Raw genomic sequence first — 23,223 nt, forward strand, 5'->3', positions numbered from 1 at the left:
TTGGATTAAAATTCAATCTTTACACCTTGTGGGACGGCACATAGGTTTCATGTATGTTGCGATGTTATCCAAATGTTTTCCTACAGAGCTCTGCTGAGCCAATTGACCATACATGTGCACTTTCCTGAACTTAGAATCATAGAATTGTAGAGTTGAAAGGGACCCCTGCCCCAGGGTCATCTAGTCCAACCCCCTGCAATGCAGGAATTTCAGCTAAAGCATCCATGCCAGATGGCCATCTAACCTCTGCTTAAAAACCTCCAAGGAAGGAGAGTCCACAGTCTCTTATCAAAGCTGTGCTGGGTATGTTCTGTATGATGGTATGTTGGAATTTTCACTCTAGTATTTAAAGATGGCTGGAGTATTCACTGTAATGTTAAAGGTATGATATGTTCCTTACAGGCAGAGTTTAATCTGAACCCTGACTCCCTCTACTTTAATGATGGCCAAAGAAGAATCGACTTTGTTTTAGCATATGAAGATGAGAGCAAAAAGCAACATAAGAGGAGCTTTCAGAAGAAGCAAATGGTATGGCTTGCCTTATTGCTTTATGCTGCTGTTTTCGGGGGCTCCACTTTTATGGGAAATTTGAAGCATCTGTTTTTAGTGATTGCAGCTTCTAAAGGTGTACCTTCCCTTCTTTGCTTTTGTCTTTTTCCACAAAGCTGATTCATAGAATCTCAAACAAAGAGAGGATTTGCTGTTCTTCCCCTTGGCCTTTTTTTTTTTTTTTTTTTTTTTTTTGTCTTGATCTTTCCAGTTGGGTTTTATTTCTCGTAGTTGAAAGCTATATTATCCCTTGAATTCAAATGTACTTAGTGCTGGCATGCTCAGTTACTTTTCTGAGCGCTTGCCACAAAGAGAGGACTGAAGCCAAGAATGAGAAAAGGAAGCTTTTAAAAGTTATGCATTCCGTACAGTTCCGTACAGGGACGCGGGTGGCGCTGTGGGTTAAACCACAAAGCCTAGGACTTGTTGATCAGAAGGTTGGCAATTCGAATCCCCGCGACGGGGTGAGCTCCCGTTGCTCGGTCCCTGCTCCTGCCAACCTAGCAATTCGAAAGCACATCAAAGTGCAAGTAGATAAATAGGTACCGCTCTGGCGGGAAGGTAAACGGTGTTTCCGTGCGCTGCTCCGGTTCGCCAGAAGCGGCTTAGTCATGCTGGCCACATGACCCAGAAGCTGTACACCGACTCCCTCGGCCAATAAAGCAAGATGAGCGCCGCAACCCCAGAGTCAGTCACCACTGGACCTAATGGTCAGTGGTCCCTTTACCTTTACAGTTCAATTTTTAGCTTGGTATTGCGCATTTGGGATAGTACCCCTTCAGAATGAATCTTTGAATGCAACCCAGATTAAAACAAAAACAAAAACACCCTTCCCTGCACTTAGAAAACCAGCTCATCAGAGAGACAGGAAAGCTGTCTTCTGTACTTGCTAGCTTTCTATAGGAAGGCGTCTTTAGAATGGGTGGAAGGGTTGTTCAACCATCCAATTTCCTTATCCAAACTTAGGTAGTAGCAGGAAGGCTATACTATATAATATAATAAGGTATAATCCTTATTAAACCAAAAAAGAGGAAATAATGAACAAACGGAGACATAAATAGCATAAATGTGCCTTGGGGACCAACAAATGGCGCCAGCTGCATCAACATCCTATTTTTCATAGGTCTCTTGTGGTCAATCTAGTGAACCCTGGTTGCCTCATTGTTTCCTAATAGGTGCCACTGCATGATAAGCAGGAATTCAATAGCGGCAGTTTACTCCAAGTCTACACTGGAAAGAATTTCCCCTGCTAGATGTGAATATGTCACATAGCTGTTAAAGGCACAAGAGCAGTTAAGGACCTACTGACCTCAAAATACTACCTAAAATGTGTAACTATGCTATTTACCTTTGAGTGACCTATAATTTATATTTTCCTCCTAGGTGACAGGAATGCAAATTCTTTCTTTCCTTCTTTTTGAATTGCATTGACTCTTAACAACCATGTTTAACTGTTGAATATTTCACCTGATCTTCTTCCTCAATTAAACTAAGATTACACTGTTCAGTTCCCATGTTCTTGCTAGCTTTCCATGCATGCCAGCTTGTGGTTTTGTTTTGTTTTAGTACTTATCTGTTTGGTTCCCAGCATAATCTGCCAACTTGTCTTAGTCTTAGCATATTGTATTTTTTTTTTGTACTCAGCCAGTCCATCAATCAACCATTTTATTTGTATGCCACCTTTCCAAAATTAAAATCATGCTCAAGGCTGTTTTCAACATATAAAAATACTACGTAAGTACAATCATAACAACAGTAGGCCTAAACAATTAAAAAAAATCAAAAAGTACATAACCAAATAGAACAATTAAAGGAATATTATTAATTTATGCCTGAGTTTTCTATCTAAAAGTTCCCAGTAAGTTTTAAAAGACAGAAGTTGGTTCTCTTTTTGCCTGCTTTATGAAACCATTATATCCTGTCACATGCTTTGTATTCCATGACTAGTTCTGGGTTTTGAACTTGCAAAATATATGCAGCCACATGGAAATGAAGTCATTGGCCACCCATATGCAAGCAAGTAGGGTGATGTAAAACCCACATAACTGCGCAATCTCACACTGCCCTCCTAAGCCAGGCCAGCCATGGTGCTAGCAGCCCCAAAGTGCAATGAAAATAAAAATGGCAATAACACCAATTTTCTTTAGATTGACTAAACATGTTGCTGACCTGACTTCTCTACCCTCAACTGATCCATTTTCACATTTCCAGTTTGTAGTGCAGGGCTTAGCTACACCATATTTGTAGCTATGTTAATAAGAGTTTTAAATTAACGAATGAGTAACCCTTAATAGGGGACGTGGGTGGCGCTGTGGTCTAAACCACTGAGCCTAGGGCTTGCCAATCGGAAGGTCGGCAGTTCGAATCCCCGCGACAGGGTGAGCTCCTGTTGCTCTGTCCCTTCTTCTGCCAACCTAGAGTTTGAAAGCACATCAAAGTGCAAGTAAATAAATAGGTACCGCTCTGGCAGGAAGGTAAACGGTGTTTCCGTGTGCTGCTCTGGTTTGCCAGAAGCGGCTTAGTCATGCTGGCCACATGACCCGGAAGCTGTACACCGGCTCCCTCGGACAATAAAGCGAGATGAGTGCCGCAACCCCAGAGTCGTCCGTGACTGGACCTAACGGTGAGGGGTCCCCTTTACCCTTTATCCTTCATAACTTCAAAGTAACATTCAAAAGTAACACTGAAACACAGTTTGGGACTAGAAGAACAAGTCCTGTACTCATGTGCATCTCCTCTTCCCCTCTCTCTCCTTTCCTCAAATACTTGGTTTTGATTAAGTGCTTTCTCTTTAGCACAAACCATAGTTTCCTCTTACATTTAAACCAGCGAACTATGATCTGCATTTGTCCTCCAAAATACGCAACCCCAGTTCTTGTACAAATCCTTTAATTACTACCGTTGCTCACTTTTGATAGTCCGGGATAGGGAGCTAAGGAACCCCTTATCTGGAGCATGTGTGTGTAGTGGACAGAGAAAACTTTCTTTTGTTCTGCTGATGACTGCAGGGAGATTTGCACCTCCACCTTCTGCCTAGAGTGATCAGCCTCTGAGGACTGTAGGGACCTTGTCTCAGCACTAAAGTCAGCAGCAGAAAGGCTGTAATGATCAGCATAAAAGGATGAAAATCTCCTCCTCACTGCTCTGTGTGAACATTGCTGCTGAATCTTAAAAGTTTCTACTGGCTATTATTTAGTCTCTGCCCCTTGACTGCAATAACTGTGGTCATTGCCCCATTAACACTGAATTCTCTTAAGATGCTATAATTCTGATTCTGATTCTGGTAGCTAAACTGGACTTAATAGCAAATTGCCAACAGGGAAGTGATAACACATATAATGCTTGTGGAGCCCTCCCAATAAAATAAAAAAATTAAACCAAAGGGTTGGATCCCATGTAACACCAAGCTAAACCATGGTTTGGCATTACATGACCAAGCCTCAGGCTTGTACTTCCTCTCTCGCCCCTATCTCTCTTTCCTCTTACATGGCAAGCCTAATTAGCTACAGTATTTTCTTCTTGACGTATATCATTGGCATATAGTTCGTTGGATATAACTGCAAAGCACTTGCCAGATTTGGATGATACTGCAAACCATGGCTTGTCTCAAACCAAGATGCAGCTAATGAAACAGACTACATGAAGGACAGAAGAACTGCATGAGCCAACCCACTCTAAAAAGTGGCTCAGTATATTGTAGATTTATCATGAGATACAGACCAGAGAACATCCAATTACCAGGACCTGAAGAGCCTGATTTCATAAGTAAATAGTCTTTAACTGACTCACGTGTACCATTCAAATACAGTAATTCAAATTTAGTTTGGCTGCTTGACAAATTGAAAAGTTGTTTGAACACCTTTCTTTAACGCAAAGAGAAAACTTTCTTTTCCGGTCCTATAAAACAATAGTGTGAATCGGTATGACTAATTTGACCCAACAACCCCCACCCTCTTGCACACACGAAAAAACCTCACTGCAGTCAACCAAATGCAATCAGCCATGCTCTGGGCACTCCAGTGTCTCACACTGCCAACAAAAACAAACAAATAAATAAAGAACCTATCCATGTGACACTGATGCAAAAACTCCAAACATGCACTATGCAAAAGAATGAAAGATCATGACCCTCTTTCTTTCTCCCCCAAACTCAAAATTCCTATGATAGCAGTGTCTCACACTGAATGTAACTGACCTGTAGAACAGACTCTATGAATTGAAAACGTGGTCTGTGTTATTTATGGAATTATCTCTTAAAATTCGGTATTGTTATATATTTACTTTTGTTCTGTTTTATGAACAATGTCTGTTTGTAAGAAAAATGCCTGCTTTGCACTCAGTGGCAAACCCATACTTGCCACCTTGCACATTCACAAAACCATGGCCAACGCCAGCTCCCTGACTTGTGTGCTTGTAGAACCCACACATGTTAAAACATCTACATGTGTTTGCTGTATGGATTCATTGCATTGTGTGTGCAGCTTTATATTTTGATGTGCGAAAGATGCAAAGAAAGCCAGATTCTAAAGTTCATTGATGATAAGTTAAACACAGTGATTTGTTCTTTTTGCACAAAGACCTTGTTGCATTTCTGTTGGGAATATGAATTGTTATGCTCTTCGTGGGGAAAAAATAAAATCTTGAACTATTTTTCAATCGATTTCAACAGAGGAAGAGGCTAGCATATGAATCTAACTTGATAAACTGTGGTTTGCAGCTTGAAGCAACAAGTTCGGTGAGTGCAGCTTCCTTTGTACTTTTGGCAAAGTGTGAACTTTTTCATCAAAAGGGGAGAAAATGAATTTGTATGGAAGTGGCATTGAAATCTATCCAGGTGCTTGCATTTTTTCACACCATTCTCTCTTTAATCCGGCAATAGTGGGCGGGGGGAAACTCAACTCCCTCTTACTTATATATACAGTGGTACCTCTGGTTACGTACTTAATTCGTTCCGGAGGTCTGTTCTTAACCTGAAACTGTTCTTAACCTGAAGCACCACTTTAGCTAATGGGGCCTCCTGCTGCCGCTGCACCGCCGCTGCGCAATTTCTGTTCTCATCCTGAAGCAAAGTTCTTAACCCGAGGTAATATTTCTGGGTTAGTGGAGTCTGTCACCTGAAGCGTATGTAACCTGAAGCGTATGTAACCCAAGGTACCACTGTATTCTATTTCTCAGGTGTGTGTGGCAAATCAATACATTCAGAACACTTGGTTTGAAGTGGGTTTAGTCGCACAAAAGAATGTCTCAAATGTTACAGCAAAGACAGGTGCCTGCACTTTCACCATGGGAGAACCATGCCTTTTCTGTTATGTTTTAATGGTGCTGTCCCTTCCACCGAAATGAAGAGGAAAAGCAGGTTACGCAAGAGCTCTGTCTGCACACTGCAACACAGTCAGTGCTCTGGTTCATAGTGTACCTTCTCCACAGCAAGTTAATCTGCTTTTATCTGAAATAGTGTAGATTCAGTGCAGAGTATTTCTGTCTTGTCAACTGCTCCTTCTAGTGTTCCTGCATAACTATTAGAAGTTCATTCTGTTTCTGCACTTGCTGGGCTATTATGGGATGACTCTACGATTGCTAGAAATGAAGTGATATGGTTCAGACTCTCTAACCCCCTATGTTATTCCACCTTTTTTAAGGGGGGAAAAAATCAGATAAAAATTGCAGAGTTTCTCACTTATGCACAACAATCATGCCTTCTTTCAGATTTCCATCCACCCATATTGCTGAAATATAGTAAGCCGAAGAGAGAAAAATTACCCCTCTTCAAACCGGCACAATTTACAGCGCCTCTACCAATTCCCAGATATTTTATATTGTGGACAATGAAGGTCAGCTGCATATATTACATGTGGCAAGTGATAAAAATCAAGAGCAAATCAAGCTTTAGAGCCAACTTGGTCATATTTATGACCGTATGTCATTTTTATGCTAGTGTCATCAACTGGCATTGTTCATCAATCAAAACATTTAGAAACAGCAACCTTGCTCTCAGAGGTAAATTTTGTAATCACAACTAGTAATAGAATTTCTTTATACAACTTTGTTTATAACATGCTTGATGGATTTATTGACTTAAAACAAGACAGTTATTTGGCCCTTTAATAGACACTTTTCTCCAGTGAAAACCTATATCTCCTTTTCCATGGAGCTTAGTTTGTGCCAGGGCTTAAACTCACAAATCTACTTTCAATGCCAGGTCTCAGCCTCAAAACAATGAAACAACGATAAAGCCAAAAAGTGCCTCTGGGTATCTTTACCATACCTTCTGATCATCTTTGAATCAGCAGAAGGAGTGATGGGTAAAGTCCTCATGACTTACCTTACACTTAACACATGCATACCTGCAAACTCCTAGACCTCTTTGCATGTTCTTCCTTTCCCTCCTCTCAGGCCTACTTGGAGGGATGAAGGATGCAGAAGGAGAAGCAATATTGGAGGCTGCATGGTCTCTTTCTCTTTCCCTCTCCATCCATCTCTCTGTGTGTGCATGGATGCCTAGCAGACAGCAACCCCAAGCTCAAGGATAGAAGTATTGTAAGAAAGACCAGCAGCCATGTTGAAATTGAAATTTCCTGGCTCTCCCTCAGGAAATAGCTACTTCTTCATTGAACACCAGTCTTTCCTATTCACAATTTAATCCCCGAAGAACCAATAGTGTGCCAGGTTAGAGGAGGAGGATGACTTCCAGCAGGCCTTGCACTCTTAAAAAAAAAAGCACCACCTTTCCAGTTGTGATCTTATGATGCTCCTACTGTTATTGGTGTGTCAAGTGCAGGAGAACTTCTCAGCTGAGTTTGTCCAAAAATGTCCCTGGGTAGTCCTTTGCTGGTAATGGCTTAAAACAGTGATGAAATTTATCTATGAATCTCCATTCACTGCAGGTCGTGGATGAAAAGCTTATATTTGTAAAAGTGCACGCACCTTGGGAACTGCTGTGCAGCTTCGCTGAAATTATGCACATCAAATTGCCCCTGCAACCCAATGACCTGAAAACCCGTGACTCACCATTTAAGTGGATTAGCAGATTCTTCAGTGTGGATGAAAATATCATCAAACCAGAGCAGGAGTTTTTCACTGCGCCATTTGAAATCGACCGTTTGTCAGACTTTTACATACAGGACAAGGAAACTTTCTTCAATCCAGCAACCAGGAGCCGGATAGTAAGTTCCCAACATTTACATAAGGATGAATTTATTTTTTGTTGGTGTAGATATCTAGACTGATGGCTTTTTTTCTAGCTGTTTTGAGCATCAGACCAGCCAAGCAATGCATGAACAATGTTTTGCACCGTACAATCAATCTCTGAGGATGGGTTGTAGCTTGGAAAAGGTTCATTACTTGGAGAAGGGCATAGGCAAACTCGGCCCTCCAGATGTTTTGGGACTACAACTCCCATAATTCCTGACCACTGGTCCTGTTAACTTGGGATGATGGGAGTTGTAGTCCCAAAACATCTGGAGGATGCTCCCTTGCAGCCACAACCACCGTCTTGTGGGACAAGCGCCATCTCATCTTCCTCCCCAAGCTCAGCAGTGGTGGAACTGGCGGGGAAAATAGGGATATTCCAAGATAAAACCAGACTCCAGGATGGCTTTCGTAATTCCAGGATTGTCCCTGGAAAATCGGGACCCTTGTGGTGGGTAACTCAGTTCTGCAAGTGACAACAGGAGTCTGGCTGCAGAATGTGAGAGTTAGAAGGAGCAGGGATGCCACATCACCCTTAGTTCACTAACTGCAACCTGAAATAGGACTGAGTCAGGGGGAAAGTTCCTTGCTGAGCAGAGAAGCCTCTCTCTGTCCATTTGCCAAGTTCCAAATGCCTCAACTGATCCTGCTTCCATTTCCTTTCTCCCTGATTCACAGTGTAAACCTACCTCCCATTTCAGAATATCTGTTCAGGCTACCTGCCCACTTCAGTGGTTTTCATTTAGTAGTAATACTTAAGGAACACTATGTATACTGCTCCATGAACTGCCATTTTAGGATTAATAATGTGCCTGATTAGCACTATTAAGTATAGATCAGAAGCGAATTTGTAAAAGTCAGTCCCCTTTTGCAGGTTGGGAGTCGGTGGTGGGTCTTTGGTCTGGACCAGTTGGAGACCACTGATCAAGACAATGCATAATTTTAGACACTCCTACCACATGATAGATGTCCCCTGAGCTTATCCTGGTCTAATTCTTCATTAATAAAGAACTTTGGGGGTTTTTCAGGTTCACTTTATTCTTTGCCGTGGGGAATATGCTATAAGAGACAACGTGAGAAAGTTTGGAATCAATAAGCTACTGGACTCTGGGATCTACAAAGCAGCTTTTCCACTCCATGATGTAAGTCCAATATTTTTTAAAAGTACCTTTCTGAAAAACCAAAGAAACAACCCTGCAATCCTATAAATAATCCTATAAACAATGATACAAAAGGTTCTATAGAAGCCGATAAGAAAATGCTAGCTGGCCTTTTAGCTGTTTGTTGAACATTCATCCTTATTTGCTTGCGCAAAAACTGCTGGGAGGCTAAAAAAAACATTAACTACGTATTGAGCATTCATTCTGATTTGTTTGTGGGAAGGTAATATTGGTGCTTCATCAAGGAATTATTATCATACACTTTCCAGTGCATTTCGCTTATCACAAAAAGCCTGATTTGGGGGGTGGGGAGTGAATTTGTTGCACAATATCACCAAAGCAATTATAATTGCTCCACCTGAATATGTTAGTATGTGATTGACACCCAAAATCACACCCCAAAATCATAGCAATCTGGAAGCACCCTGTATGCCAAATTGTGGCCTGTCTCTTTTGCAGCTACTTCAGTGGACAAACAGTACATTTTCTGGAATATTGCAAAATGGACATACACTAAGTGATATATACCATATTTTTCCATGTATAAGATGCCCCCATGTATAAGACGACCCCTATTTTTGAGCCCAAAATTAAGAATATTTAATTGCAACATTCCGTGTATAAGACGACCCACAATATTAAACTTTAAAAATTTGGGGAAAACACAGTCTTATACATGGAAAAATACAGTATATATTTTATACACAGTTTTAACAAAGTCACTACCTGGCTTTTGCCCTCAAGTGTCTTTACAAGAATTATGTATACAGTGGTGCCTTGCAAGACGAAATTAATTCGTTCTGCGAGTTTTTTCATCTTGTGAATTTTTTGTCTTGCGAAGCACGGTTTCCCATAGGAAATGCATTGACGGTTTCCCATAGGAATGCATTGACGGTTTTAAGAAAAAGGCGCAACTCAAAAAACAAAAAACTCTTTCGTCTTGCGAGTTTTTCATCTTGCGAGGCATTCGTCTTGCGAGGTACCACTGTACCATCTAGTATTGGGGAATATATTGGCCCGTGGACCAAATAACAAAACTAATTATGCTTAGTGTCATATGAAGGAAGATTCTGAACCTTTTAAAAGTACTCGGATGGAGTAAAATGGTTATTTTTAAACCTCAGTGAATGAGACAAAGAAACAATAGGATTATTTCTTTATACGTTTTCTTATTTTCAAGCTGCAACAAAAGATGAAAACCCAGGCTTTATTTTCAGCATTTTTAAAAATATCTTCCATGTTGGTTTTGAAATAGAATTCCTGAGCTCTGAGTTGGCTTTATTCTTTAGCCGTGTGCATTTTCCCTCCTTTCTTTTAACTCAGAGATGCCAATTTGACCCATGCTTGTGGCGGATAGCTTTCGCCCCTTAGACTCACAGCAGAGCTTTCTCCCTTGACTAGTGCAATCACCTTTCCCAAGGCTGTCAACTATTCTTTGAGCTGAAATAAAACTGGTGTTATGAAACCTTTATTTTCAGTAATGATGGCTCACTCAAAGGTGAAGAAAACCCTTAATTTTATATATCTTTATTATTTGTAAACAGAATCTTTTTGTGAGGTAATGCTTTATCATCCATCTTTGTGCTTTTGCCCTTCTAGACTGTGGCGTTTTGTGATTCACATGTTTTGTTCTTCGCTTTCCTTCTTTTTTTGGTTACGTTTACACTTTTTGAAAATAAATAAATATAATATTTAAAAAAATGCAACTAGTGTAATCACCATCATCATATATATTTTTTATACCCCGCCCTCCCTGGCCAGAGTCAGGCTCAGGGTGGCTAACACCAATAAAAGTACAATAAAACATAATGGGGGGAGAGACCAAAAAAATCCCCAGTTTATTAAAATACGGGTTAAAATATAATTTAAAATGCAGCCTCATTTTAATAGTAGCCCATAAACCAAAACCACAAGGAGAGGGAAACATAAGGGTCAGACTGAGTCCAAACCAAAGGCCAGGCGGAACAGCTCTGTCTTGCAGGCCCTGCAGAAAGATGTCAAGTCCCTCAGGGCCCTAGTCTCTTTTGACAGAGCATTCCACTAAGTTGGGGCCAGTACTGAAAAGGCCCTGGCCCTAGTTGAGGCCAATCTAACCACCTTGCGGCTTGGAACCTCCAAAGTGTTGTTATTTGTGGACCTTAAGGTCCTCCGCGGGGCATATAAAGAGAGGCGGTCCCGTAGGTACAACAGCATCTTCTCCTCAAGGCTAGCAGTAGCAGCCAGGGAAAGACTATGGAGAGGCAACGAGATGCTCCCTTGCCACCAGTGCTTGAGCGCAGGCTCAATCTCCTTCCTGAGCTCAGCAGCAACAGCACTAGAGGGGGAAATAGGGACATTCCAGCATCAAATCAGAAGCCAGGATGGCTTTCGTAATTCCTGGGCTGTCCATGGAAAATCAGGGCACTTGGAGGGTATACCATCATCCCTGACCGTTTGCCATGCTGAGTGGGACTGATGGGAGCTCAAGAGTCCAGCAGCTCCTGGAGGGCACCAGGTTGAAGAAGACTATTCTCCTTAATATCTCTTATCATTCAAAGGAAGCTAGAGATAGCCTCAGACATTCACATTAACCGTCTCTGTGGTTTTTTTCAGCATAGTGTGGGAAGCTTCTGTGTCAGTTGCAGCAGCTACCAGGAAATCATTTATGACGGCTGCAGCACGTTACAGCAGCAGCATTGCAAAAATAATGATGATGATAAAACATCAGATCGTAGTTTCCTCTAAATGAAAAATGGTGTAATTTGACCCTCAGGCATTTCCTGGTAGGCACTGCAAACGCTACAAGAGAAGCCATTCCTGAAGAACAGCTAACATTAAAAAGGCATGACATGAACTGTGCCTTCAAGGAGGTGGGAATTCTTTAATTATCCACTCAATACTCTGTTTCACAGTCAAGATTCAACTACAAGTCACAGGATCCCAACTGTCCAAATGAACGGTACCTGCTGTACAGAGAATGGGCTCATCCTCGAAATATTTTCAAGTTACAGCCCTTAGATCTTGTCAGGTAGGTATGGACAAGCATGAGAGAGGCTGAAAGTCCTTTTCTAATGTGATCCCTCCCTGCTCCATGTATAATCATTATTTGTAGAGAAAACATGCAGAGTGCAGGTAGCTTAGTCAAGTCACCTTAATTTGTTTCTCTTGATGTTCCTTGGAGACAGTTTTATTTTGTATAATCATCTACTGGTTACATATTTGTGAGAATGTTCGAGATGCCTAAATATATTTGTGTAATGAATAAGAAAACCAAGGTCCCATTTGGAAGTTATCTCAAAGCTATGTAATTTGCAGCACAATTCTATGCATGTCTATCCAGTGTATACCCCTTCTCATTCAGTGGGACTTACTCCCAAGTCATTGTCTAAGTGTGCATAGGATTGCAGTTTTCATGCAACTGAATTATTTGTTTGTTGATATTTATAATTGACCTTATCCCTAACACTGTAGCATAAATGGAAATCTTTGAAACTAGGTTTCTTAAAAAATGAAATAAATATGTTAAACCCCCTCCCCCCCAAAAAATGTTAAGCAAAAGCTATAAAAACTTAGCCCTAAACCAAAAATTACCAGGCCTGAGCTTTAGCAAAATTCCAAAATAAGGAGATTTCACATTAGTAGAGAATCCAACTGTGAATATTATACAAATTTTAACACAAGTGAAATTGTTATTGTGGTGCTCTGATAGAGTTCCTTTGGGACAAGGTTCCCAAGGTTTCTTAACAGCTGTGTGACAAGCAGAAATTTAAAAGACAAAAAGTATTTTCTCTTTCTGTACCTCTGTGCCAGGAAGTGTCTTGTTAAACTTGATAGGGCAAAAAAATAATAATGATGGCAACGCTGCTTCTGAATGCTCTTGGAGATCATTCATAAACACAGAAAATGAGGCCTCAAGGTTCAATTCCTTTAAGGCAGGCTTCCTCAACCTCGTCCCTTCAGATGTTTTTGACCTACAACTCCCATGATCCCTAGCTAGCAGGACCAGTGGTCAGGGATGCTGGGAATTGTAGTCTCAAAACATCTGGAGGGCCGAGGTTGAGGAAGCCTGCTTTAAGGAATCTAGAAGCACAAAACTGATGGCAGTACACAATGATCCATGTGTGTCAGCATTAAATATAAGGAGTTTCTCGCTTCCCCTAATTATTGGATTGAGAGGAAATGTATATTCGTTCATAGTTTCTAAATATGTGTTTTTATCTGCAGGAAATATTATGGGGAGAAAATTGGAATCTATTTTGCCTGGCTAGGATTCTATACTCAGATGTTACTCCTGGCAGCAGTTGTTGGACTCGGGTGCTTTTTATATGGCTATTTCATGAAGGACAACTGCACTTGGAGGTAACCTGCACCAGTTCATGTCGTTCACATTGGATATGATCCAGCATGCATATGATCTAGCATAAAGATCCAAATGTCATTAAGTGGACCATTCCCAAAAAATAATTTGCTGTTCCAGAGTTCAGCAGAACTCAGTAGATTTTCAGTGCAATCTCAAACATATCGACTCAGAATTCAATGAGGATTCTTTTTGAGTCAGTGGGGTTGAGGCCGCAGCTTAAATTATGACCATGCATGTATAGGATTGCACTGTTTGTTGTTTTATAATAACATGTGAATGGTCAAGTTATTGTTTAAGTGTTCAAACATATTTTGAAAGATTAGAAAAAGTTGCCACCTCTTTTGCTACTGAGGAACCACGTTCACAGACTTTCCAAGTGTCCCTATTTTCCAGGGACATCCCTGATTTAGAGAAGCCGTCCTGGTTTCTGATTTGATCCCAGAATGTCCCATTTTCCCCTAGGATGTCCCTATTTTCATTGGTTAAATGTTGGAGGGTATGGCATTATCTGAACCCCTGAGCTGTCTGAAGGCAATCCTGCATAGGGAAGTTTTTTTAAAAAAAATGTTTAATGTTTTATTTTGTTTTTATATATGTTGAAAGCTGCCCAGTGTGGCTGGGGAAATCCAGTAAGTTGTGTGGGGTATAAATAGTAAAATTATCATTATGGAATGGGACATCTGTCATCAGAGAAATGTTGAAGGGTATGCATTCAATGTGAAAAGGTTAAAGTATGCTAACGCCAGCTAATCCTCAGTGTGTGGTGCTGTATTGCCCCACAAATCTCCTATCATCTATGACCAATTTCCCAAACTTCTTTTTTGCCTCTGCTCTTATTCCTTTGTTTCATAGTTCTCTAGAGTAATATATTTTGCAAATCTTTAACGATCCTCTCTTCTGGACATACCATAGGCTTAGAGGGAAATCTCAGCAGTTCTTTTTATACAACTCTCAGCTGAAATCAGTTGGAAAAAATCTGCTGTTGAAACTCACAAACCCGTATAAATATTAGTTTGATTTATGAATTTTAAAAATCGTGATGCTAATGATAATAAAATAAAACACAAAATAATGATGGGGGAAAATAAAGGCGGAAATCAACAGAGCCATGCTACACAAGGGGTTTTAGGATTGTAGCCGAAGAACAATGAAAGATAAGTTACTGCAGTCTACATACGGAAGATGTGTTTGGAACTCAGTTGCAAGAAGTCACATGGAGGGGTGGCATTTTGGAAAGAGAAACAGAAGATGGGAGAAGATTAAGCAGTTCCTCCACTCAATCATTTTCCTGGAGAATGGAGTTATGGAGAAGTTATCGCTTCTCCATAACTTGTTTTTTTCTGTACAAATGGGTCACTATGGTAAAAAGCACTAATGTATGTAAAGTTTACTTTGGCCTTATTGAAGTAACTGCAAAGTGGAAACTTGAGGGAATATAGCATGCAGGGAGAACTATGAAAGCAGTGAATTAAGCAATTTGTTCATTGAATTACTCAACATCTCAGATGGATCCTTTCAATTTTAGCCAAGAAGTCTGTGACCCGAACATAGGAGGTAAAATCATCATGTGCCCCCAATGTGATCAAGAATGTACATACTGGAACCTCACAATCACCTGTGAATCGTCCAAGGTAAGAACAACATTTACTCTTGCGGAATATGGAAATACATTGTTTTCTGGGGCATGAAATTTTATTTTGAAGCCAAGTTAGAAATACATGCAAAAGAAAAAAGAAAAGAAAAGAGGATGGATACTACATAATAATACGAGACCACTAATGAAAAGGGGGAAACGCAACTTACTGATTACAATCATTGAACTTGTGCGAAGGTTAAGTTAAAAGACAACCTCAGGAAAAAGCTCCTTAGATAAATGTGTCTATTTTTATTTGACTGGGATGTGAAACTTGAAGGCAAGTTCCTATACTGTCTTTCAGTATCCCATCTGTTTGCTCAGGTAAATGAGTTTTGGCTTTATGAAGTATCCTTAGGAAAATGGATAGTCCATTAACTTGAATTGCTCCTGTCTACATGTGGTTTGTCCTGCGCATCTGTGTTTGAAGGAGGAAGAGTGATAGTCTGGTGCTTCTTATGGCAAGGCAGACCTGGCCACAAACTGTTTTCTTCTCCTTCATAAATAGAGTGACCCAAACCTCACTTTAGAAGAGTAATATAAGGGATATGATAGAGATGAGAGTGAAATAAATTGAATAAACAGAGCAAAGATATGAAATCATTTTAAGTGTGTGTGTGTGTGTTTTAATAGACCTAGACTTAGCATGCTTTTCATGTGATAAGCTTATCACATTATAGTTTACCTTCCACTGGTAGATCTTTTGTTTATATGATGATAAGAATGCAACAGCTGCAGCTGCTAATCTGTGATATTAGTTTTACACAACCATATTATCATCTGATGGTTGCTGCCATCACACTGGGAATATATAATTTTTGACATTTCATTTGTTTTCAGTTTGCTCAGGTTTTTATGTATGCCTTTAATATTCCCAACACTGAAACATATTTTGCCTCTCTTTTCAGGATAAGTAGGCGTTATAAAATGATTTGCCTTTAAAAACAAAACAAAAAAAACACCTTATGTATCACATATTTTGCCATTTTCCATAATGTGGGACTAGATTGGCATTACAGTTCTGCTTTCTAAAACTTGGCAGAACACTGAAAAAAGGAAACTTTATTTAACTATAAAATGCAGGCTGTTATCAAGGCAACTTCTCAAACAGTAGCAAGCTGTGTGCCATGGCCATTGCTTCCAGTTGGCAAATGCTTCCTCCCCTCTAGCAAGCAGATGGTCAATGTCTTCAGCTGATTAGCTGTGGGGCAAGAAAGCTGCAAGGAGGTGTCTGAGTTCAGCCCTTCCCCATAAATGATAAGGAATGCTTTTCTTGTGGCATTGTATGCAGACTGCAGGAATGCCAAATGTCTATGTGGGGCTTCCATTTCCACGGCAGAAGAGATGGTCTGCCATGTGAAAATCTGTTTCCATGCATAGGTAGCCCCTCTTATGAAATTAGGTGCTGTGTGACAGCCTATGTTCTTTAGCTATGCCAAAAAACAATGCAAAATTGTATGCTAACCCGTATTTTTCTGAATGCTTTCCAGAAGCTGTGTATCTTCGATAGCTTCGGAACACTTGTGTTTGCAGTATTTATGGGAGTATGGGGTAAGCTAATTTCAAATACATTATTTGAGGCAGGAGGTTGGGGGGGCTGGGGGGGAGTTAAATCCAAACCAAAGCCAAAATACAGTGGTAGCTCGGGTTAAGAACTTAATTCGTTCCAGAGGTCCGTTCTTAACCTGAAACTTTTCTTAACCTGAAGCACCACTTTAACTAATGGGGCCTCCCGCGATTTCTGTTTTCATCCTGAAGCAAAGTTCTTAGCCCGAGGTACTATTTCTGGGTTAGCGGAGTCTGTAACCTGAAGTGTCTGTAACCCGAGGTACCACAGTATGGCTTTGTTGCTGTGGGTAGACTTCTGGAGGGTCCCATTTCAGACTGCAGGTAAGGGTTTCATTTTTGTGTGTGCTCCCCCTTTAAAAAGAACCCTGCATGTGATAAACTATTATATCCGGAAAGAGGCACTTGTGTGGGTGAGAAAACATTTGCTTCTTTCCTCATTTTATTAGTTCATATACTACTGTGCACCTGGATAGCTCAGTTGGTAGAGCATGAGATTCCTAATTTTAGGGTCATGGGTTTGCGCCCCATGTTGGGTAAAAGAGTCCCGCAGTGTAGGGGGTTGGACTAGATGATCCCTTACAACTATTTTATTCTATTCTGACTCTATACACACAACAGTTGTTAGCAACTAACGTATTAAATGGTCATGTTAAAGTTTTGGGTTGTTGTTTTTTACCCAGAAAGCATCTTGTTTCACTGAATAGATGCTATTTACAAGGCCACAATAACTAGCATTAATCCGCCCTGTTTAATCACCATGCTTGCTTGCTGGTGATTACAGTAAAATTAGTGCTATGTTGAAATCTAATTGCACAGTATGTCAAGTAACATTTAGGCCACCATTAGCACTCTGTAAAGGTGAATATACAGAAAGGTGCCGCTGTAACATTTTAGGCAAATATTACAAATTGACAACAACAGGCTTTCAATGTTAAGTATGTTGCAACTTAGTCCTCCGACACTTAACATTAAAATGGACCAAAAGTACCTATTTTCTACAATATTTAAATTGACTATAAAAGACTTGCCAGCAATGCACAATTCTTAAATATTTATTAACAATAATAATTACAGTAATGGAAGAACAACTTACTGAAGTACCCATGGGTCATGTCACCCAACAGCCAACTGCTTCACCATGCGAAATGGCTTTCTGGTGCTATTATAATTTAATACAGAGATTTCCAATGATGCAACACATTATTTTAGTGCATTATATTAACATGCACACTTCCCACAGCGGTGTCATAACAGCATAGCTTCTGCAAGATTCAGATCCTTGTTAACTGAAAACTCTACTTTGGGTAGGCACCAATCATGGTTAAGGTGAGCAGGGGCAATGTATACCAAAGACAGGTGGGGGTAAGTCCCAGGTCCTTGTTCTTGTCTTAACCATGGCTGAGTTAAAACCCCACACATACACTAAGTAGAAGAAGAGGAGCATTACCACCTCCACCTCCATCTCTTTTCTTCCCACCTAATACTGCATGTCTATGTGGGGCTTCCATTTCCATGGCAGAAGAGATGGTCTGCCATGTGAAAATCTGTGAAAACACGGGTGGCACTGTGGGTAAAAGCCTCAGCGCCTAGGGCTTGCCGATCAAAAGGTCGGTGGTTCGAATCCCCGCGGCGGGGTGCACTCCCGGCGTTCGGTCCCAGCGCCTGCCAACCTAGCAGTTCGAAAGCACCCTCGGGTGCAAGTAGATAAATAGGGACCGCTTACTGGCGGGAAGGTAAACGGCGTTTCCGTGTGCTGCGCTGGCTCGCCAGATGCAGCTTTGTCACGCTGGCCACGTGACCCGGAAGTGTCTCCGGACAGCGCTGGCCCTCGGCCTCTTAAGTGAGGTGGATGCACAACCCTAGAGTCTGTCAAGACTGGCCCGTACGGGCAGGGGTACCTTTACCTTTACCTTTTAATACTGCATGCAACACTAATGTCTCACCACAAATGAAACTGATCTGTAGAAAACACAACTTAGAAAAAGAGACAATGCACATATTTTTGCAAACTAAGAAATCTTTAATAAAAAAAAACCACCATGGTTGTTTTAGCATTGCATCAGGAGAGAGAGAGAGAGAGCGCATTACCCACAGCTTTCCTAAATAAAACAGAGATCCTCAAGTTTCTAATAAGAGCTGTGGATTACAAAAATAGTGTATTGAGGCAACGTGTAGCTAGAAGAAAGCACATCATCCAGCACTGTTATTGAGTTGCATTGTTTGTTGTATGTGACACATGCTGCTGTTGCATTCATGTCCCGCCTGCTTTGGAGCTTTCTATAGGCATCCAATTAGCCACTGTGAGGATGTAGGGCTGGACTGGCTGGGCCTTTGGTCCAGTCCAGAGGAGCTCAGCTCTCCTTATGTCCTTCAGCTTCCATATGTGCTCAAAAGGCACAGTTTTTGCAACATTAGTGAAGCATTCCTCTTTTCTCCATTGTAATCAATGTAGGCCCAATTCCTACGTTGTGCAGAAAAGACCTCCTGGTAATATGGCTTCTGGCAAAGGCCCTCATCTGCACAGTACTTTGATCATTTGGGTATATAAGGTGTGAGACAATCTTTTGGATATCCTGGTCCCAAACTGTATAGGGCTTTATACACCAAAGCCAGCACATTGAAATTTATCAGGGGACACGAGTGGTGCTGTGGGTTAAACCACAGAGCCTAGGGCTTGCCAATCAGAAGGTCAGCGGTTCAAATCCCCATGATGGGGTGAGCTCCCGTTGCTCGGTCCCTGCTCCTGCCAACCTAGCAGTTCGAAAGCACGTCAAAGTGCAAGTAGATAAATAGGTACTGCTCCAGCAGGAAGGTAAACGGCGTTTCCATGCGCTGCTCTGGTTTGCCAGAAGCGGCTTAGTCATGCTAGCCACATGACCCGGAAGCTGTATGCCGGCTCCCTCAGCCAATAAAGCGTGATGAGCACCGCAACCCCAGAGTCGTCCACGACTGGACCTAATGATCAGGGGTCCCTTTACCTTTTCTTAATGAAAAGAACAGTAACAGCAGAGAAGGGTCCCTGAAAAACTGTGGTATCCTTCCCCTGCAATGTGTATCTGTAAAGGAGAGTTGAGTATGTTTTAGGTCAGGAGTGGGGAACCTGTGGTCTTCCAGATGTTATTGAAGTACAGTGATACCTCTGGTTGTGAATGGGATCCATTCCGGATGCCCGTTTGCAACCTGAAAAGCCCGCAACCTGAAGCGCCGTATCTGCGCAGGTGCGCGGTGTGATTTGGCACTTATGAGCATGTGCGAATGGTGAAACCCAGAAGTAACCCTTTCCGGTACTGCCGGGTCGCCGCGGGACGCATTCTGAAAAAACGTAACATGAAGCCAATGTAACATGAGGTATGACAGTACAGCTCACATAATTTCTGACCATTGGCCACACTGGCTGCTGTGAGTTCTTTCTGCTCGTATAGAAATAATGATGCAACACAAAAAGAAGACAATTTAAGTAAAAACAACAATAAAAAATAGTTTCCACTGTTTTCCTTATAAACACCTGGTTGCCATTCCATCAACTGGCAAGATTTGACTCCATTTCTTAACAGATTGACAAAGAAAACTAATAAACCTTGGATTCGTAATCCTCAGCAGCTAAAATTATCCTTGCTTAATCCTTCTTTCATCAGTTACTTTGTTTCTGGAGTTTTGGAAAAGACGGCAGGCTGAGCTGGAATACGAATGGGACACTGTTGAGTTCTTGGAGCAAGAAGAACAAGTACGTCCCGAATATGAAGCGAGATGCCATCGCGTCGTAGTGAACGAAATAACACAGGTCTGGATGGGTTGTTTTTTTTTAATGTGCTTGGACATATTATAAGAAAAGTTCTTTGGATTCTATCAAGTCCAGTGTTTTTGTCAGGAGCCAGATCTATTTGTAGACATGTATATCAGCTAAGCTGAATATAATGTAATACGGACAAAGAATCACAACTTGGCATTACTATGCCCTTGTTTGCTGGTATTTTTAAGAATGTTGTTGTTAATTACTGGTAGTTTTAACTTGCATTTTTTATGCTGTACCCTGCCTTGGTATTGATACCTTAAGCAAATAATATATAAAATAAAATATTACATAGATAAAACTCCAACCTCAGGAATTTTGGGCGGAAAGGTTTGGAAAAGCGTCTTCAGGAAACCTGGGGTTGTATTCACTGTTAGTAATTCTTGGCATAAATGAACAAACATGACTAACATAGGCTGCTTGATTTCAGTGGTTCTTCTCTGAGTATAACTTACCATATTTTTCGCTCTATAGGACGCACTTTTCCCCTCCTAAAAAGTAAGGGGAAATGTCTGTGCGTCTTATGGAGCGAATGCAGGCTGCGCAGCTTTCGCTGAAGCCAGGAGAGCAATAGGGATTGGTGCACACCGATTCCTCTTGCTCTCCTGGCTTCAGGGATAGCCGCCCTTTGCTGGAGAGGCGCTGCACAGAGAGGGAAAGCAAATGGAAAGCTGTTCAGACCCGTGCCTAAGAAAGCATGGATCAAGCAGAAAACCATTCGGACCCATGCATTCTAGTGTGGAAGAGTGGACGAGCTTTAAAGCAGACCGCTAACCCATCTGTTCACACAGACTGGCAGCTGCTCTCCTGGATTTCAGACAGGAGTTTTCCTAGCCTGGGAATTCATCCCAAGAGCCTCACACATTGAAAGGATATGCTCCACTACTGAGCTCTGGCCCTCGTTCTGTTATATTTCAATTACGTATTCAATTATATAATAAGTTTGTCACTGCCTGAGTACTGCACATTTTAAATTCATAGTTCGGCTCTGGGGGGAAAGACCCAAACTTATTCTAATGACCTAGTAAAGTTCTCATATTAGAACTTTATTTCATCCTGGAAAGGAGGCTGTTCTGAGGGCAAGTCTCGCCGTCAATAAATAAGGCTCATGTCATCAGCCATAACTAGGACTCAAAGGATATATTTCATAGCAGATTGTAATTTACGTGGAGGATTATGGAGTAAAGGGGGATAGTTTACAATGCCTTCCCATAACCTCCATCTGAAATGAGTTGATTTATATTTTCTAAAGCAGGGGAACTATTTAATATGATGTTGAGTATGAGGCAGGTGCTTGCATAATATACTACAACACAAATCTAAAGCTATATGATGAAAAAGAAAATCGCTCTATGACTGCAATGGGTGCCATGTGAACAGAAGTTTATTTATTTATTGTAATATTGATGCACCAGCTTTTATTTTTATTTTTATTTTTTTTAGTGTTCACAGGTGGTTTCCAAAAAAACCAAACATACACATGAAAATAAATCCAATTTTTACAGTATAAAGCTAGCGCGCTCTCTCTCTCTCTATATATATATATTTAAAAGTAAGAAACCTCCAACTAATTTTGAATAACAATGCTTTCACCAGCAATATTCAACGTTCACATGGCTTTTCTGCTCAGAGATACCTGAGAGGGACCTCTTTGCTTTGAGCTATACTTTTGGATAAGGACTGGATGAGTGGTTCAGAGATCTGATTGGCTAGAGAATGGTAGATTGACAGAAATGTCTGCAGAGCCTCTCTTGAATTCAAATGGAAGGATTAAATGTGTGTGAAACAGTATGTGGTTTTGATTTCATTTCATTTTTTTTGTAATCACTTGCCATTGTCCTTGGTAGGGCTATGCCACATTAGCTCTAGTGGAACAACCTCCCACTGCCTGGTTCTGAGCAGAAACTACTGCTGGAACTTTCCAGGGGACAGAATTCCTGATGCCTGGAATCCTTATCTTCTCAAGGAAAAACTCCAGAGCAGAACTTATTGGCAGAACTTGAAACACTATGCAAGTTGTATGGGAGAGAGAAGCACTCTGAGATACTCAGGGCTTTACTGGTTAAACAAAAACAACAGCTGAAGTACTTTGAGTTGTCTGAAAGAGTCTGGAATTTGTTGTAAACAGTCGCAAATAGTTTCATTACCAAGAAATGGTGTGATGACTTTGTCCTTACTCTGAAAGAATGGTCAGCCAAAAATTGGAAGGTGGCTAAAATGGCAAACTTAACGATATATATTTGGCTGAGGAATGGCAAGAAACTATTTTAATTTTAATTTTATGAAGACCGAATATAGTTTAGGTATTAAGAGTTTTTGTGACACATGGCTGGTACTGATGTTTATACACCTATGCATTAAATTCAATTTGCTAAATTGACCTAAATAAATATCTCACCTGAGCTTTATCTCTTTCATTCTGTAGTCCAATATAGCAAGAATATTGATACTCATGAAGGCATGCCAGCTAATTTGCACCTAATATCATTTTCCCAAACATGAAGAATTCCAGATTAGCATTTATGAATATGTGGCATTTTTCCTACAATATTTTTATTCTAACATTATTATCCTCCAGTATTGAAATCTATCTTCAGCCCTTTGAAGAAAAATCTTTTGTTCTCCATTTTTGGTGCTGAAAAGCAATGAACTTGTTTTTCTCACTGTTTTGTGCTTTGTTGCCAATTCTTTAATGTTTTTGTAATAGCATCATAAAGCATATCACCTACCACTCTCACCTAGGGGAAAACTGCTTTCAGGTTATGTTATGGTGATCAGATACCTATTTGTTATTGCACAGCAAGTATAATTTACTTCTACTTTTAAGTCAGTTGATTATTGACCTGAATGGGTCTAAACTGCTTGCATCTTGTGTTAAACAATAGCTAATGTTAGTAGTGAGATTTTTGAAACTGCATTTTTTTGAGCATTATTTCAAGCAAATCTCAGTGCTGTCTCTCTGCTTTCAGCAAAGGGAATTTTCTATAATCCTTTC

The 23,223-nt window shown here is 40.7% G+C and overlaps 1 protein-coding gene across 2 annotated transcripts in view; it reads left to right on the plus strand.

The window, feature by feature from the left end:
- The window catches only part of ANO6 (anoctamin 6), a 68,960-nt gene that overhangs the window by 27,228 nt on the left and 18,509 nt on the right, over positions 1 to 23,223 (plus strand). For both annotated transcript variants that reach the window (XM_083399527.1, XM_083399528.1), the window contains exons 3-11: positions 403 to 528; positions 5,219 to 5,284; positions 7,434 to 7,712; positions 8,766 to 8,879; positions 11,789 to 11,904; positions 13,101 to 13,235; positions 14,762 to 14,867; positions 16,360 to 16,420; positions 20,074 to 20,219. In XM_083399527.1, coding sequence (XP_083255653.1) covers positions 403 to 528; positions 5,219 to 5,284; positions 7,434 to 7,712; positions 8,766 to 8,879; positions 11,789 to 11,904; positions 13,101 to 13,235; positions 14,762 to 14,867; positions 16,360 to 16,420; positions 20,074 to 20,219 — 1,149 coding nt within the window. The remainder of the gene's footprint in view (positions 1 to 402; positions 529 to 5,218; positions 5,285 to 7,433; positions 7,713 to 8,765; positions 8,880 to 11,788; positions 11,905 to 13,100; positions 13,236 to 14,761; positions 14,868 to 16,359; positions 16,421 to 20,073; positions 20,220 to 23,223) is intronic.

Source organism: Podarcis tiliguerta (genome assembly GCF_965153285.1).
Source record: "Podarcis tiliguerta genome assembly, chromosome: 10".
Lineage (NCBI taxonomy): Eukaryota > Metazoa > Chordata > Lepidosauria > Squamata > Lacertidae > Podarcis > Podarcis tiliguerta.